The sequence below is a fragment of the Pteropus alecto genome, unplaced genomic scaffold (genome assembly GCF_000325575.1).
Source record: "Pteropus alecto unplaced genomic scaffold, ASM32557v1 scaffold7, whole genome shotgun sequence".
Lineage (NCBI taxonomy): Eukaryota > Metazoa > Chordata > Mammalia > Chiroptera > Pteropodidae > Pteropus > Pteropus alecto.
In genome coordinates, this window is record NW_006494614.1 from 46,732,865 (window position 1) to 46,749,404 (window position 16,540).

The following is a 16,540-nucleotide window of genomic DNA, read 5'->3' on the forward strand; positions in this document are numbered from 1 at the left end:
TTGGCTCCAGTGGCTTCTGATGGCATACCAAGAGTCAAGTCTTTGTTTTGGCAAACCTGCATGGCTGATGGGCCATGCTCAGGATTCATGCTCTGGTTTTGTGGTGGGGAAGCAGTGGACTAGGAGCCAGGGGGACCTTCCACATATGGATTATTACGTAAACCAAGAGACCAATATACTGGGTCTAAACAATAGTCCTAGGAAATTAGGACATATGGGGTGTCATCTTTTACTTGTGTTTCTGTGAGCTTCACTCACCAGAGACATGAACCCTGTCTCCCCTCATCCAAGGAGGGCCCTAAGGGCAGGAACAGTATTCTATCAGGCTGGGATTTCCCATGATGAAAACGATGTATCTCCTTTTCAACAACAACTGTTCTTTACTCAGCACCCATTTTCTGATTCACTTTCTCAGATTAGCAGAGCCTGGGTGAGGCTGCAGGAGGGAAGGAGCAGGCTTTGGAGATAACTGAGCCCAGGTTGGAATCCCGGCTCTGCCACCATCACCAGCTCAGTGACCTTAGTAAGCAAGTCACTTCACAGCTCAATCTGTTTCCTCATTTGTGAAGGAGGGAGGTGGGCATTAGTACCAACTCACAGGTATTCTAAAGTAGAAAACCAAGGAACTTAGATTTAATGTATTCAGTGGGAGGCTTTATTTTGAGCACTGGGAGACACAGATGTAGTTGACACCTATCCTGCCTCAAAGGGCAAATGGGTGTGCTGGGAGACTGGAGACACAAAGACCTGACCATATGTCATATGATAGAAGAGAGGCAGATAAGGAAGGGCTAGAAGGAAAGTGGTAAATAAACTCTGGGAGTAGAGGGTGTTGGTTCTGCCCAGACAGCAGGAAAGGGCATCAGCACTTGCATGAAAGAGCACTGGGGGCATGCACAGTCTGCTTGGCACACAGAAATTGCCCATCCCTGGTGAGATGCCCATGTACTTAGGGAGAGCTTGCCCTGGATTTATCCCTATCTTCTTCTCTGGGCTTTTGGTGGGTTAGGCAAGCCATATAGCACCACCTTTGATTTGTAGTGGGTGTTAACCATGGGGTGGGAGCAGGCAGGTTCTGAGGGGCTAGGCTTCCACTGCATTCCCCTCTTCCCTCTGCCATTATCAGCTGTGTCCAGATGGTCACAGGCTCCTTAATCTGGGATAATCAGAGAGTAGGAGCTCAGCTGGGACCTGGGCCTTTGTGCTGGGCTATGAAGGGTCAACCCCAGCTGGCAAGATCTTGCAGAACAGCCCTGGGGCTTTGGAAGATGGGAGGGGCGGGGGGCTGGCTCTGTGCTGGGGGAGTTGCAAGGAGCAGATGATAGCTCTACAAAAGGCAATCTGAGTGCAAATGAGAGGAAGCCCCAGATGGAGTCTGGCCAGCTCTTCCATCGGGTCCGGGCCTTAAAAATACAGGCACAGAACCCGAACTGCTGGGCCTCCACCTCACAGAATCTGTTTATGGCATCTTTTGTTCCCTTTATCCTCTGACCTCACCCCTCCTTATCTGGCAGTTTTATGTTGCTATCCCTAGAGCCACAGGCCAACCAAGGTGCTTATAATGGCATCAGAGACTTGTGCCCTTCTATGGACATTGGGGGTCTCACAGGTCCAGATGCAGAGCCTGGCTGGCAATGGCTCTGGTGCCTACCACTCTGCTGTAAGCCTCGGACCCCAAGGCTATTCAGGTTCTGTTTTGTTTCAGCTTCTTTCCTGAGTGGCCTTGGCCTTGGCTTCTAGCAATGAGCCTGGATTAGAATCTTGTTTTTAAAGGCCTTTATCCCACAGAGCCTGAACCCCAGAGCTCAAACTTGTGCTTTCCTCTTGGTTTTGCAATTCTGTTGTTTTTGGTCCTTAGTCATGTTTGCTTACCTATGAGCCCATACCTCTGTCTTTTCAGTTGTCTGGCTTTGAATTTGTCTGTCATTGCTTAGGTGTTTGAATTGGAGTGGGTTGGTTTAGAAAGAGAGAACCATCTTGACCACAAGTGCCTCATTGATCCTGAGGATTCATGAAATTTTAAGAATCAAAGACTCTGCCACTTACTAAATATGTTGCCCTGGGTGATTCTCCTTACCTTTTCAAAGCAAAGCCTTCTCTGTAAAATACAGATACTAATAATTTTCTGGCTAAAAGTGTTGATAATCTCAAAGTGAGGATAGTGATTACCTCTGGGAGGAGTGTGGGAAGGGCATGGGTTTGAGAATAGACACTGGAGCTTAAAAAGACATTTGTAATGTTCTATTTCTTAAGCTATGTGTTAAGAACACATTTTATTCTTAAACTGTACAAAAAATATATATTCTTTTATGCATGGAATATTTCATAATTTAAAAAAAAGTCCACACTTCTATTATGAAAATAAATGAGGTAACGTATGAAGGTGCTTTACAGAGTCAAAGCAGGGAGTTGATACTTCTCCAGGAAAAGCAGGCTTGAGCTGGAACACAGACTAAACCTTTGAATGAGGTTTTATTTCTACAAAAAAGGGGGCGAGCGACAAGGGGCTATTTCCATGGAGGTGCCATGCGAGAAGCAGAGTAGTGAGCCTGAGTTCTCCCTCTTTTCTCTGCCTCCCAACTTAGGCTGTCCAAGTCTGAGTCACCTGCCCAGGCTCTGGACAATGGTGACGCAGCCATGGGAGCTGGTGTAGCGCTGCAGGGACGGCTGGGCCTCCACCTGCCCACTGCTAGGGTCAAAGGTGAAGACCTTATTGGTGCTTTCCCCGTGATCATCCCGCCCACCAAGGATGTGGACCTTCCCGTCACACACAGTCACGCCACAGCTCTCCTGGATGGACAAACAGAAAGACAATCAGCTATGGGGTCCAGCCTGGGGCTCCCTTTATCCCTGGCTGGCCAGGCCAGACAACAAAACCTTGACCCACAGAATATGAGCATGTAATCTGGATGGTAGAGAGACAAGAAATTGGATAGAAGGCAGGAAGCTCTGGTTTGACACTTACTAAATGAATAGCCTTGGACAAGTCACTTAACCTCTTTGGACCTTGGTTTCTTTAAAAGTGAGAAGAACAATAGTACCTTTATCATAAGGTTCCCTTAACAGTTAATGGGGTTAAGCATGTAAAGCATTTAACATAGTGCCTGGAATACAGTAAGTACTTCAATAACAACAATGACCATGACCGCCATCTTAGGATCTCAGACTCAGAGAAACCAGAAATCTCATGCTCTTAGAATCAATGAAGGTCAGAAGTGGTAGGGACCACCAGTGTAACCACACCCCTATATAGTCTCTCCAGAGTTTCAGGAGAGGTGACAGAAGGTGGGAGAGGCAAGGCATACAGAGGCCAGAGCATCTGGGGCCTGGGCCTCCCTTCTCTGATATCACTGGGGCAGGGTAATTTAGCAAGTCCCTTCTCCATGCCCCACAAACTCCCACAGAAGGCTACCAGCTAGTGGCCCTAAAACAGGTGAAAGTGCAGGGTCATTTAGACCTGCCTCCCATCCAAGGCTATAGCACTTGGGACTGGGGGTCCAGGCTCTGCCTTTACATGATGTAATTGGTGGCCTTGGACTGGAGCTTCAGTCTCTCCAAGACTAGTCTCTGTGAAATGCAGGGCTCATTATCATTGTAAGGACAAAGCTAGAGAACTATGTAAAACCACCTAGCATGGGGTCAGACACAAGACTTACTACCTCCAAGATCCAGATCGTTAGAAGTAAGTCTTCCCTCTCTTCAATGGAAGCACTACCAGGGCCATCCCTAAAGGTCTCCACTTACCACAGGGCTGGGGAGCACAGCTGCCTCCCTCCAAACGTCTGTACCAGGGTTGTAGGTGAAGATTTTGCTCATGAGGCCCCCTACTACATAGATGGTATCTTCAAGGGAGACAGCCTCGAGACATCGTTGTGAGAAGGGCGCTGGTGACCGCAGGCTCCACCGGTCCTCCTTGGGGTCAAAGCACTGTACCTGGGGGGCAGGAGGATCATTAGTGGTGAAGCCCTACCCTACAACCACCCTGTTGCCCATGCACTCCCACCTCTCTCTGTCAGAGGAACTCATCCAACACAACATGTGCCTCTGTCCCATAGACCTGAGCTAGCATCTAGGAGATTAGAGGAAATCCACTGTCCCTACCCTCAAGTATGCTCAGTCTACTTCCATCTTCTGTCCCCTACCCCTGGACTCCCTGTGTCGAAAGCTTCCTCATTTTTCAAGGTCCAAGGAGAGGCCTCCATCCCAGGAGATGGAGGTACCATCTGCATTAGCACTATAGAGGGTCCTCAGAGCAGGTCCCCATGGAGATATGTTCCTGGCTGCAAACATCGTCACTCGTCAATCAACCCTCTTCCCTCTTCCTGGTGCTCTGAGGTCATGACAAGATTCCAGCTGAAGTGTCTTGCTGCTCACATTCCTACAGCTGTCCACAGGCCTCCCTGTCCCATAGGTGTTTAAGACGCCTTTTACAACTCCTGAGGGTTCATACCTGTTCTTGCCTGCTCACCTTTACTCCGTTTCCATTGTTTCGTTGGAGACCCCGCCCCCTCCCCGCCTCCAAAAAAATGGCCTATAACAAACAGTGCTGCATGAAAGGGTACTAAATGGGGCAGTTCCACAGCCAGCCCCAGGAAGGTGTGCAGGGGGAATGAAGTCAGGGGATAAGGAGGGGCGAGTGATCTTAGTTTGGAAAGATGCAAAGAAGCCATCAGGGGTGGGAGAGAGCTGTTACGATTTTATTCACAAAAAGCCTAAATGTCCAACAACAGAAAATTAAGTTAGTAGACTATAGTTCATCTTCTCAGTGGCATATTACAGACACTGAAATGATGGCTGTGAAAAACTGCTAAGTATGTGTAAAGTGTTTCTACTTGAAGAATAAAAAGAATGCAAAATTTTACTAACAGAACACAAAACTAAAACAGAAAAGCGAAAGTCAATTCAAAGGAAGGCTGGAGGCAATGCACCAAAATATTAATAGTAGTTATCCTGAGGTAGGGGGAATTATGGGTTATTGTTATTCTGTTTCTCTTGTTTTCTAAATTTTCTATGAGTTATTTTAATTATTTATTATGATTTATGCCTACAGCACCTGGTCTTCCTAGGTGGTCTCCCATCCAAGTACTAAACAGGTCTGACCCTGCTTAGCTTCCAAGATGAGACATCAGGTTTGTTTAGGGTGGCATGGCTGTAGACCATGGACCGTGGCTCCACTGGGGCACGAACCCAGGACCTTCTGCGTGGAAAACAGACGTGCTAACCACTACACTATGGAACCACATCTGTGTATTATTTTTTTGAATGGCAGAGAAACATTTTAATCCCACTGTTGCCCTCACCCAAGCCAAACATCTGGGCTCAGCTGTGCTGCTGACCAACTGTGTGACCTTGGAGTCATCTCTGAACTCACTGTCTTGCCTCAAACATGGGGCTTACTCCTCAGGATTGTTGACAGGATAAAGTGAGAAAATGGACTAGGACAGGAATGTGCCTGCTCAAGGCCTGAACACAGCAGGCCCCCAGTACCCTCTCCATGCCCACCTTGTCTGTGCTGATGCCAGCCTGCCCGGCACCCCCGATCACATAGAGCTGGCCGGCACAGGACGCCACAGCAGCAGAGCTCACAGCCTCCAGGAGAGACACTGCAGGCGCCCAGGTGTTGGAGAAGGGGTCGTAGCGCTCCACGCTGCACAGGCGCTGCAGGCCATCGAAGCCGCCCACGGCAAAAAGCTGCAGGTTAGGACAGGGCCCGCCCAGAGTCAGGGCCAGCTGCATCTTGGCCCCAGTGCCAAGATGGAAGCTATCCCACTCCAGTATGAGGGCCAGACCTACCCAGAGAGAATCCCAGTTACTGAACCTCCCTTAGCAGATTTCTTCTCATTAGCAGGAGATAAGACGGGTACTGAATGCTGAGATGATCTGTAAAAACTTGGCCCCAAGCTGATGCTAAGTAATAGCTAGTAATTAAGGGTTTACTACCTTACCCAAATGATTCTAAGAAGCACTTTTATTTGCATTTCTAATTTGGGGATGCAGCTTACAAAGATAATTGGCAGTTCTGTAGGGTTTTTTGGTCTTAAGTGGCAAAGTCAAGATTCAAACCTTTGACCACTAGGCTATACTATTACGGTAATTACTATTAGCATTATTATGTGATCTTAGTCAAGTCCTTTCCTTTTTGAGGCCTTAGATCCCTTCTTACAAAGAGAGGGTCTTAGAGGGCCTTCCCTAAGGATATCTATAGATCTATACCTTGGGCATCAGGGTCGCAGCTGCTGCATATCCCCTACCTGTCCATGCATGACGGCCATCTTGTGCCTCCACCTGCCCTTGTGCAGTGAGGCCACCTTGATCCAGGTGTGTAGATGGGAGCTAAACATCCATACATCACGGCTGTTGATGTGGCCTCCTGGGGAGAGAGAAACAGCTGTGGCCTCTAGATCCAAAGGAAGGGTTAAGAGTAGACAGCAGGAAGGACATCCTTCTGGGCTCAAGTGAGACTTCAGGCCTTTGACCCAGACTGTGTGCTTTGAACAAGTGCTGGGAAGGTCTGAATTAAAACAACAGGCAGGGACTCTTGAGGGGAGAGGCCTGAGAGATTCAGGGAGAAGGAATTAATCTTTACTGGGTGCCTTCTGGTGAGGTGCCAGGCTCTGTGCTCAGTGAGACAAAGAAGGGGGCACTTTAGAATTCTACTGAAGGTATGAGTGCAAAGGGTGCCCAGACAAGCGTCAGGAATGCACGGAGGCAGAGAGAAAGCAGAGCCAACTGCACTAGGATGGGGAGGAGTAGAGGGTGACCCAATAATCATGTCTCACTTCTGCCTTCACCTTCATGACTCCATGTCTATTCTCTTCCCTCTGTGAGGTATTGGGATTATTGTACCGAGTTTACAAATAGGAAACTCAGATGAGGCTTAAAACATCAGGAAGGACCTGTTGGAGATCACATGGCCTTTCACTGCCAGAGCACTGATCAGAACCAGAGCTTCCAGCCCTCAAACCCAACATTGGTGCTAGTGAAGGATACAGCACACCCCATGGGTCAAGCACTGGGAGATGCAGGCTGTGGGGTGCCCCCCATCTGGCTGCCCCGGGGTTCCTGATTAGGTATTGACATCTCAGGAGTAGCCTCCCCAGGGACAATCTTGACTGCATCCCTTAGTCTGAGCCACATCTATTTTGTAGTCTTTGCTTCTGTATTTCCAGTGGCACCCAGCAGAGGCCTCACATGTTGCTCAAAGGCCATCAGTGGCCTCGGATAAGCTAGTCAGTGATAAAGTGTAGCCTGGATGGTCCGTGAGGTTTTCCTGGCTCATTCTTCTACTCATCCTTCCCAAGCAGCCATAGCTCCCTACAACATCAAGTGCAGTCTACCTAGGCCTGGAGTTGAAGCCTCTCTGATCTGACTCCAGACTCCTTTTCCTGCCTCATCTACAGTGGCTTCCCCTCCTCTCCCAGACACACTCAGTCTGCATTTTAGAACCCTTAATACCCTGAGTTCCTTTCCACACTTTCATGCCTTTGGCTATGTTGTTCCCTCCAAGTTGGGCCAGATTCCCTGAGCAGAATTCCCCTAGTGGGATTCCCCATCAAATTCTGCCTGGTGGTAAAGTGAAGTCTGTGTTCCCCTCTCTAGGATATTCCAGGAAGCAGGGACTGTGTTTTGTTCTGAGTTTCTAGGGCTTGAATCTCGGGAGGGCACAGTATGTTGGTATCAGACAGATCTGTGCTCTTCCTAGCTTTGCCAATTTTGAGACAGTGGGGAAATTCTTAACCTCTCTTTACCAAATAAAGGGGGTCACACCAGTGACTGGTTCAGCAAGACTACATACCGTTTCAGCCAATAACTGTAGGGTATCAGGAAAAATCCCGCCCCTATCTCCCAGTTGGAGGGAAAAGCAAAGGGGCGGTTCAAGGGAGGTGATGAGCCAATCCTGTGGGGCTTCTACTTCAGCCCTGTCCTCACCAGAGACGTAGATGTCATTGCGGAGAGCACAGGTGGCAAACTCTGAACGCCTGTAATCAGGCAGGCTGGGTAGTGGGGTCCAGCGCCGGCTTTCCGGGTGGTAGGCATCTGCGAAGGGCAGCTTCAGGAGCCCCTTGCGGTCACAACCACCAACGACAACGATCACTTCAGCGAGATCCATGAATCTGGCGTGGGGATAAGCCCAATATCCGTTGATCCATATTCAAGTTTTGCTCCTTTCTCACCCTCTTATTGCCCACACTGTACCATCCTACTACCCTTCCATGCCCTTTTGACCCCTTTGTAACCCCCATGCTGGACACTGTCACCCTCAACCTTCCCTCTGAGTATTGATGGCACGAGGGTCACTAATCCTTACCTCCATTCTACTGACCTCTTAGTTACAGAAGTAATCTTTACATAGGCCCTTAACCTTACTTAGAAAAACTATCTAGTTTAATCTTTATACCAGTTCTATTGGGCAGGAATTATTACTCCTTTTACAAAAGAAACTGAGGCTCCAACTTCAGCTTATCCAAAGTCATGTAAGCAAGTGAAATAGCTGGAATTCAAACTCAAATTTGTCTGACGCTAACCCATTCTCTTCATGGTTCTGTGACCTAATTCTGCTGCCTCCCTCCTCCTATAAGCAGCTCCTAAACCCATACGCTAATCACTAATCCCATTGAACCAGGCTATGCCCCGTTTCCGCAAAGCATTCTCTCCTCCCACTGAGCTTCTGACCCCACCAGAATTCCCAAACCCTTTAGTTTTAGAAAATCATTGGTTTCCTACTAATTCCTTTAACAAATATTGAGCATCTTCTTTGTACCAGACCCTGTGCTTAGTGTTGGAGATACAGTGGTAAGACAGAGGAGTCCCTGTCTTCTATCTCTGGGAGGATGATAGACCACCTTGGACTAATTCACCGCAGAGTCTCCCAGTGTGATGTTCCAGGCTATTTATATGCCTTACTAACTTCAGCCCTTACTAACTTGGAACGCATAGGGTGTTTCCAAATCACTCTTGAGTGCTAGGCACCCAGCATAAGACCTGCACAGGGAGCACTCAGAATTATGAATGGATAGGCAAGAGAGTGTGCATAGGGTATGAGATCCCCGCACCTCCCTTACTGGATTGTTTGTTAACTCTTCAAGGGCAGACTGCCCAGCACCAAGCCTATGAAATGTTTATTGAATGAATGAATGAATCTCATTCAAGAGGCATGATTAAGTAATTGAATCAAAGGATAATGGAGGAATGAATGAGTGGTTAAAGAAAGCGGGAATAACGAAGGGCAGGAGGCAAGGGGGCGTGCGACGGTGGGATCAGTACCTCCGCGGTCGGGCTCGCAGCGCGCCGGCCTCTCGGCCCAGGATGAAGCAGGCACGCGCCTCCAGTAGCAGCGGACGGCACTCGCCACAGGCCCGCAGCAGCTCGTCAGCCTCTACCTTCTCCAGGAAGTAGTCGGGCGCCAGCAGTGGCAGGCGCACGTGCTCCAGCAGGCGCCGCAGCTGCCCGCGTCTGGCCGGCGCGTCGTGACGCACCCAGCGCATGGCCGCCTCAAACACGGCTTCCTCGCGCGCTACGCCCAGCGCCTGGTCGGCCAGAAGCGCTGCCACCTCGTCCGGCGCCAGCTCCAGGAAGTCTGCGTGGCGCGCCACCTCGGTGAAGGCCTGGCGCAGTACGCGGCCACAGCGCTCCGCCAGCGAGGCTAGCGAGAAGGCAGTGGCCACGCGGCGTAGCGCCAGGCTGTTGGCGGCTCGCAGGCGGCTCTCCAGGAAGCGTGCGCAGGCCTCGCGCAGGCCCTCCACGCCCAGCCGCCCGGCCAGCGCCAGCACGGCGGCGGCCTCGTCCTCCGCGCACAGCCGCACTCCCGCGCCGTACACGTAGTCTAGCACCACAGACAGCGCTGCTGCAGTCCCTTCCGGTCCCGCGCTCAGTGTCTCAGGCACCACCGGCACCAAGGCCAGGCCGCGCTCCGGCCGCCCGGCCGCGAACAGGCTGCGGAAGTACGTGCTGCCCGCGCTGAGAGCGGCTCGGTGGCATGGGAAGTCGCGGCCGCCGGCGCGCAGTACCACGTCGGTGAGGGTACCGCTCCGCCGGTACGCGTTGAGGGTCTGCAGGACGCGCTGCGCGTGGCAGGACCCCGTGCACGGCGCCTCCTTTCCCTCCAGCATCCTGCTGGGTAGAGAACACAAACAGCGTTGGGAAATCCTGGCTGGGGCCTGATAGAAGGCAGGAGGCCCCTCATCACAGGCTGCATGAATGTAAGTATTGCGCTTTCATTCATTCACCTGCTCGTCCTTCCATTCACCCATCCACCCAGATTCCTAATGGCTGCAAGGATCTAGTCCCTGCCTAACTGAGGGGCTTGGGCCTGCCTTAGCTGTAGCACTTTCTCGCTTACCCGCTTCAGCCGTATTACCCTTCCTGTTCTTCAAATTTGTTAAGCTGTTTCCGATTAGTATCGTCAGGAAACAGATGGCACGCTCTCAATTTTGGTAATTTGAGGAGATTCTAATAAAGAAATGATTTGCAAAAGCATAAACAGTGTTTAGGGACTCACACAAGGGATAGAGACGTGCCACGTGGCTACCAACTCCAGGGAGCCTTTACCTCTAAAAGGTCTTCAAGGCTGGGAAGCTTCTGGAACCTGCACAAAGTATCTCCTGATAGGAGCTGTAGCTTTTGGTCAAGGGATTTAGGCTACCTCACAGAGACCCAGTGTGTGTGTGGGTATAACTCTACCTCCTCCTCACCCTGTTCTGTTTCCTGCTCATCTCCTGTAGGTGCTCCCCATTGAGCAAATCCTGACATTTTGTTCCGTTTAATACCCACCCATCCCCAAACAGCACAGGCACTCAATACCTGTTCAAGGTCCAGTGAATGTATTAAACAAGTATGTTTTGTGCCAGGCAGTGAGCAAGGTAGGTAGGTATTCCTGGTCCCTCTCTTCAGTGAGCTCACAGCTTGGTGGCCCGTGGGAAGTACAGAGTATTAAGGGAGCTCTTAGAAGGGGCACTAAATCCCAGTTGTGGGGAGTCAGGCAAGGCATCCTTGAGGAGGGGACCTTCAGACTGAGGAGGATAGGTAGAATTAGCCAGGTGACAGGAAGGGAATGGAGGGAGGAAGTCTCCAGCTGAGAAAACAGTCTGTGCAAAGGCTCAAGGGGAAGGAGGGAATGAGGTTAGAGCCCAGGCTGACAGGCAAACTGGCCCTCTGTTCTCAAGGAAGCACTGTGGGGAAGTAGAAAGAGCCCAGCCCTAAAGATTGATCAGGGTTCTAATCCTGCCTCTAACATTGACTCTCTATGTGACGTATGCAAATCACTCCCTTTCAGTTTCATCATCCGAAATGGGAATGCCTACCCCACAGAGTTGTGATTTTGTGACTCTTAAATGGAATATATGAAAAGTGCTAGGTGCAAAAGTACAAACGCAGCAAATGTTCCTCACATTGTTTTTACTCAGGAGGAAAGGAGTACACCTCGTTGCTTTTTTATAAATTATTTCATTTGATCCTCAGGGCCCTGAAAAGTTTCTTTAGATCCCCAACCTCTTTTAATTTTGCCTGAGGAAACAAGTACACAGAGGGAACCTGCCCTTCAGAGGTTGCTGTGAAAATTAAAGGAGGGGTGTTGGTGAAAGCACTATATAAACTGCAGGGCTGTATGGTGCTGGTCATGATTTGGCCATTGTGAACATACAGCTCGCACACCTCCAGGGACAGGAAGCTTACTCCTTTATGTGGTTGCTTTACAGGAGTGCAGCTCTGGCCTCTGCCCCTTGCCTGTCCCTCCATTCTGCTGATCCCATCTGCTCTGCCTCCTCTAAGACCATTCTGCCCTGGAGGTCAGATCTTGCCCAGTGTCAGCCTGGCTTTTACTTCTCATGCTAGGGTCATCCTGGGCAGTGGATCTGTCCCCCTTCAGAATCATAGGAAACAAGCTTCTTGGTGGTCAGGTTCCCGAGAAGTTAACAACTTTGCCTAAGTAGAGGGGCTGGGCGCTGCACCTACCTTCTGACTCTGCATGTCTAGCAGCCCAGCCACATTGCTAGAGTGGGGGCATGTCCCAAGGAGCAGCCCAAGACCAGAGGAGGATAGTAAGAGAGGTCATTAGAGCATGCTGCCCCACTCTATTCTCCCCGGACTGAGAAAGCAGCAGCACTTTGAACTGAGATCCAAGAGGGCAGGTCTCATCAGCATAAAGAAGGACTTCCCCCTGCAGAGATGTCTCATGGCAGAAGGTACTGTCTGAGAGAGCAAGCGTGTCACCTCCTGGGAAGTGCACCAGTACTTTTTCATTCATTCTGTGCTGCTGTCTACTGCTCTGGGCACTGTGGACACACAGGGACATCAGACCCAACTTCCATCTTGGAGATTCTCAGTCTGGGGGCTAGAGGATGCGCAGCTGGAGGATGGAAGGTAGGAATTTCAGGCAGAGCATAATCCGGCATTCTCCCATCCCAGCTAAGAGTCTTGACACCTTAAGTCATAGGTCCTGATGCAGACTGAGAGACCCAGCCCCTAAAAGTTGATGTGCCACCCTGTCTCTTCACACTCACATTCTCTCACACAGACATGCTCAGATTTACAGACACCACAAAGCTGGGACAGCCCTGTGTCCTAAGTCCCACCCCAGATGTACCTGGCACTTACCTGGCCACACCCTCTCGCAGGTGTCTTGCAGCTACTGCTCTTACACGGACCACTCCTGTCCTTCTGCCTGCACCAGTGGCAGCCTGGACTCCAATGTCCTTACTGCTCTGCCTGGACTGCTGCTCAGGCTCAGCTGCTGCAGGAGGACAAAGGGGCTGGACGCCAGAAGGAAGGGGAGAGGAGGGGGGAGGGGAGGAGGGGACACTGGGCTTTTGTTCCGCTTTTAGACCAGCCCTGGAACAAAAAAAACTTGACTGTGAGTGCAACTCCGGGATCCATGTGCCTGGAATGGGGTGACCTGGCAGTGGCTGTGCCCCTGAATGATGCGCAGGTGTGAGGGGGTGTGTGTGATGGGGAGTGCCTGCCCTGGGGAGATGGTGTGTAATCTGGTGGTTGTGAGCATGTAGGTGTTCCAGGGTACCTGTATGAGAGTGCAGAAGTGCTTGGGACTCGGCAACTGTGTAGCATTGGGGTGGGTGTGTGATTGTGCAGCTGCAGGTGTGACTAAGCATGTGACTGCATGGCTCAGAAGTCTAGATTTTCCTCCTGTGTCGTATCTGTTCCTGCTAATAGCAGACATGTCATTGTGGGACTGTGCATCTGGCTATATGCCTTGTGTGTCCCTCTCTTTTTGTCTCTATGTGATTGTTCATTTCTGTGTGACAGGCGTCTGTGTCTCTGGACAATGTGGTGTATGTGGACAGCATGTGGTCCTCTGTGGTATGGTTTAAGTTGAGGTGGTTTTCACTCAACAATGTACCTGCCTTTGAGGGGGCACAATGGGACTGGCATGGTGGTCCTGAGCAGGCCTGGTTGGGGTGGGGAGAATGAGGCAGCTCTGGGCTGGCTTGTGGCCAGAGGGAAGCGACTCCATAAACTGGTGCTAGGTCTTTGCTGCCTCTACAAAAGGCCTCCGGGCCTGGTGTTCATGGTGCGGTTGAGGGGATTTGACTTCATGGACAGAGGACAGCAATTTGTGAGGAGGTTGCCTTGATGAGAGTCCGCATGGGCCTGGGGCACCCGTGGCTTGTTCCTGGCACTGTCTTGAAATACTCCTCAGCCCTAGGCAAATCACTGCCTCACCTTGGCCCCGGCCTTTCATCTTGGTAGGAAAGGTAATCAAGATTCCTGCTCTAATTACCATGTGCCATGAGCAGTCACTGAGGCCAGGGTACTGCAGGAGCCCACCCCAGCCAGACTCAGGCAGGCCATTTGTGGAAGGAGCTGTGATGGGAGAGGTCACTGTGACAGTGGCCAAGTATATGAGTATGTCCTGATTCCTGGTGGAGAGCCTGTTCTGTGGACTCTGCTCCAGGGAATGGTGTATACTCCTTCTGCCTAAAAAAAAGGATGGCATGTGTCGTTGTTTGTTAAAGAATGTGAGCGATTTGGGCACTTTTTTTTTAACCATTCATTTATTCCCCCCTCCCCATTTGCAACTGTCAGTTTGTTTTATATATCTGTGGGTCTGTTCTTTTATTTTGTGTGTGTTTTTTTTTTTTTTTGGATTTCACGTCTAAGGGGAATCATACGATATTTGTCTTTGACTTATTTCACTTAACATAATACCCTCTAAGTCCATCTGAGTTGACACAAATGGCAAACTTCATTCTTTTGTATGGCTGAGTAATAGTCCATTGTATATGTGTGTCACATCTTTATGCATTCATCTGTCCAAATCTATTAATGCTGCAATGAACATAGGGCTGCATACATCTTTTCAAATTAGTGTTTTTGTTTTCTTTGGATAAATACCTGGAAATGGAATTGCTGGATCATATGGCAACTCTATTTTTAATTTTTTGAAGAATCTCCATGCTGTTTTCCATAGCAGCTACACTAATTTACAAACCTACCAACAGTGCATGAGGATTCCCTTTTGTCTGCATTCTCGCCAACACTTGTTTGTTGATTTATTGATGACAATCATTCTGACAAGTGCGAGGTGGTATCTCATTGTGGTTTTAATTTGCATTTCTCTGATAAGTAGATGTCGAGCATCTTTTCAAATGCCTGTTGGCCATCTATATGTCCTCTTTGGAGAAACATTAGTTCAAGTCCTCTGCCCATTTTTTAATTGGATTGCTTGTTTTTTGGTGTTATATGAGTTCCTTATATATTTTGGATATTAATCCCTTATTGAATGTATCATTTCAGAAGATCTCCCATTCAGTAGGTTTTTGTTGTTTTTTGGATGGTTTTCTTCACCATCCCAAACTTTTTAGTTTGATGTAGTTCTATTTGTTTATTTTTACTTTTGTTTCTTTTGCCTAGAAGATATATCAGAAAAAAATATTACTAAGAGCAATGTCAGAGAGTTTTTTTTCTAGGAGGTTTGGGGTTTTGGGTCTTAATTTGTCTCTAATCCATTTTGAGTTAATTTTTGTATATGGTATAGAAAGTGGTCCAATTTCATTTTTTTGCGTGTATCTGTCCAGCGTTCCCAACACCATTTGTTGAACAGACTGTCTTTACCCATTGTATATTCTTGCCTCATTGTCATAGATTGACCATATAGATACGGGTTTATTTTTTGGCTCACTATTCTATTCCATTGATCTGTTGTTTGTTTTTATGCTAGTACCATGCTATTTTGATTACTATAGCTTTGTAGTATAGTTTGATATCAATTTACATGATACCTCCAACTTTGTTCTTACTTCTCAAGATTTCTTTGTCTATTTGGGGTTTTCTGTGGTTCCATATAAATTTTAGAACTACGTGTTGTAGTTCTATGTAATATGCCATTTCAGTAGGGATTATATTGAATCTATAGATTGCTTTGCATTTTAACGATGTTAATTCTTTCTATCCATGAGCAAGGTATATCCTTCTATTTATTTGTGTGTTCTTAAATTTCTTTCTTTAGTGTCTTTTAGTGTCCTGAGTACAGGTCTTTTACCTCCTTGGTTAAATTTATTCCTAGGTATTATCTTCTTTTTGATGCTGTTGTAAGTAGGATTTTTTTATTTCTCTTTCTGATAGTTTGTTATTGGTGTATAAAAATGCAGCCTATTTCTGATTATTAATTTTGTATCTTGCTTTTACTGAACTAATTTATTCTAATAGTTTTTTGGTGTAATCTTGTGCATTCTTTATATGTAGTATCATGTCATCTGCAACTAATGAGAGTTTTACTTCTTCCTTTTCAATTTGGATGCCTTTATTTCTTTTTCTTGTCCAATTGCCGTGGCTAGGACCTCCAATACTAAGTTGAATAAAAGTGATGAAAGTGGATATCCTTATCTTGTTCTTGATCTTAAAGAAAAAGCTTTCAGCTTTTGAATATGTTAGCTGTTGGTTTATCATATGTGGCCTTTATTATGCTGAAGTATGGTCCCTCTGTCCCCACTTTGCTGAGAGTTTTTATCATAAATAGATGTTAGATTTCATCAAATACTTTTCCTGCATCTATTGATATGATCATGTGTTTTTTATCCATCATTTTGGTTATATGGTATATCACATTAATTGTTTTTTAGATATTGAACCAGGCTTGCATCCTGGGAATAAATTCCATTTGATCACAGTGTATGATCTTTTCAGTTTATTGATGAATTTGATTTGCTAATATTTTGTCGAGAATTTTTGCATCTATGTTCATCAGGGATATTGGCCTATAATTTTCTTCTTCTTCCTTCTTCTTCCTCCTCCTCCTCCTTCTCCTCTTCTTTTTTGTAGTGTCTTTGTCTAGTATTGGTATCAGAGTAGTGCTGGCTTTGTAAAATGAATTTGGGAGCCTTCCTCCTCTTCAATTTTTTGGAATAGTTTGAGAAGGATAGGTGTTAATTCTTTGAATGTTTGATAAAATTCACCCGTGAAGCCATCTGGTCCAGGACTTTTGTTTGGAGTTTTTTGATTACTGATTTGATTTCATTAGTAGTTATTGGTCTGTTCAGACTTTTTCTTTCTTCTTGATTCAGTATTGGAAGATTGTATGTTTCTAGGA

General features: G+C 47.8%; 1 protein-coding gene, 1 non-coding gene and 1 pseudogene across 2 annotated transcripts; all 3 read right to left on the minus strand.

Annotated features, from left to right (window-relative positions):
• Window positions 1-1,006: 1,006 nt before the first annotated feature.
• On the minus strand, window positions 1,007-11,551 carry KLHL35 (kelch like family member 35). Its single transcript, XM_025042791.1, has 6 exons — window positions 9,265-11,551; window positions 7,930-8,114; window positions 6,252-6,370; window positions 5,503-5,691; window positions 3,745-3,933; window positions 1,007-2,790 (listed from the first exon to the last, which is right to left on the minus strand). The coding sequence occupies exons 1-6, from the start codon at window positions 10,107-10,109 to the stop codon at window positions 2,602-2,604; spliced, it is 1,716 nt and encodes a 571-aa protein (XP_024898559.1). The 5' UTR covers window positions 10,110-11,551; the 3' UTR covers window positions 1,007-2,601.
• Window positions 5,042-5,157, minus strand: LOC112475036 (annotated as a pseudogene).
• TRNAG-UCC lies at window positions 5,167-5,239 on the minus strand. The gene has a single exon. It is a non-coding gene; the product is annotated as a tRNA-Gly (tRNA).
• Window positions 11,552-16,540: the final 4,989 nt, after the last annotated feature.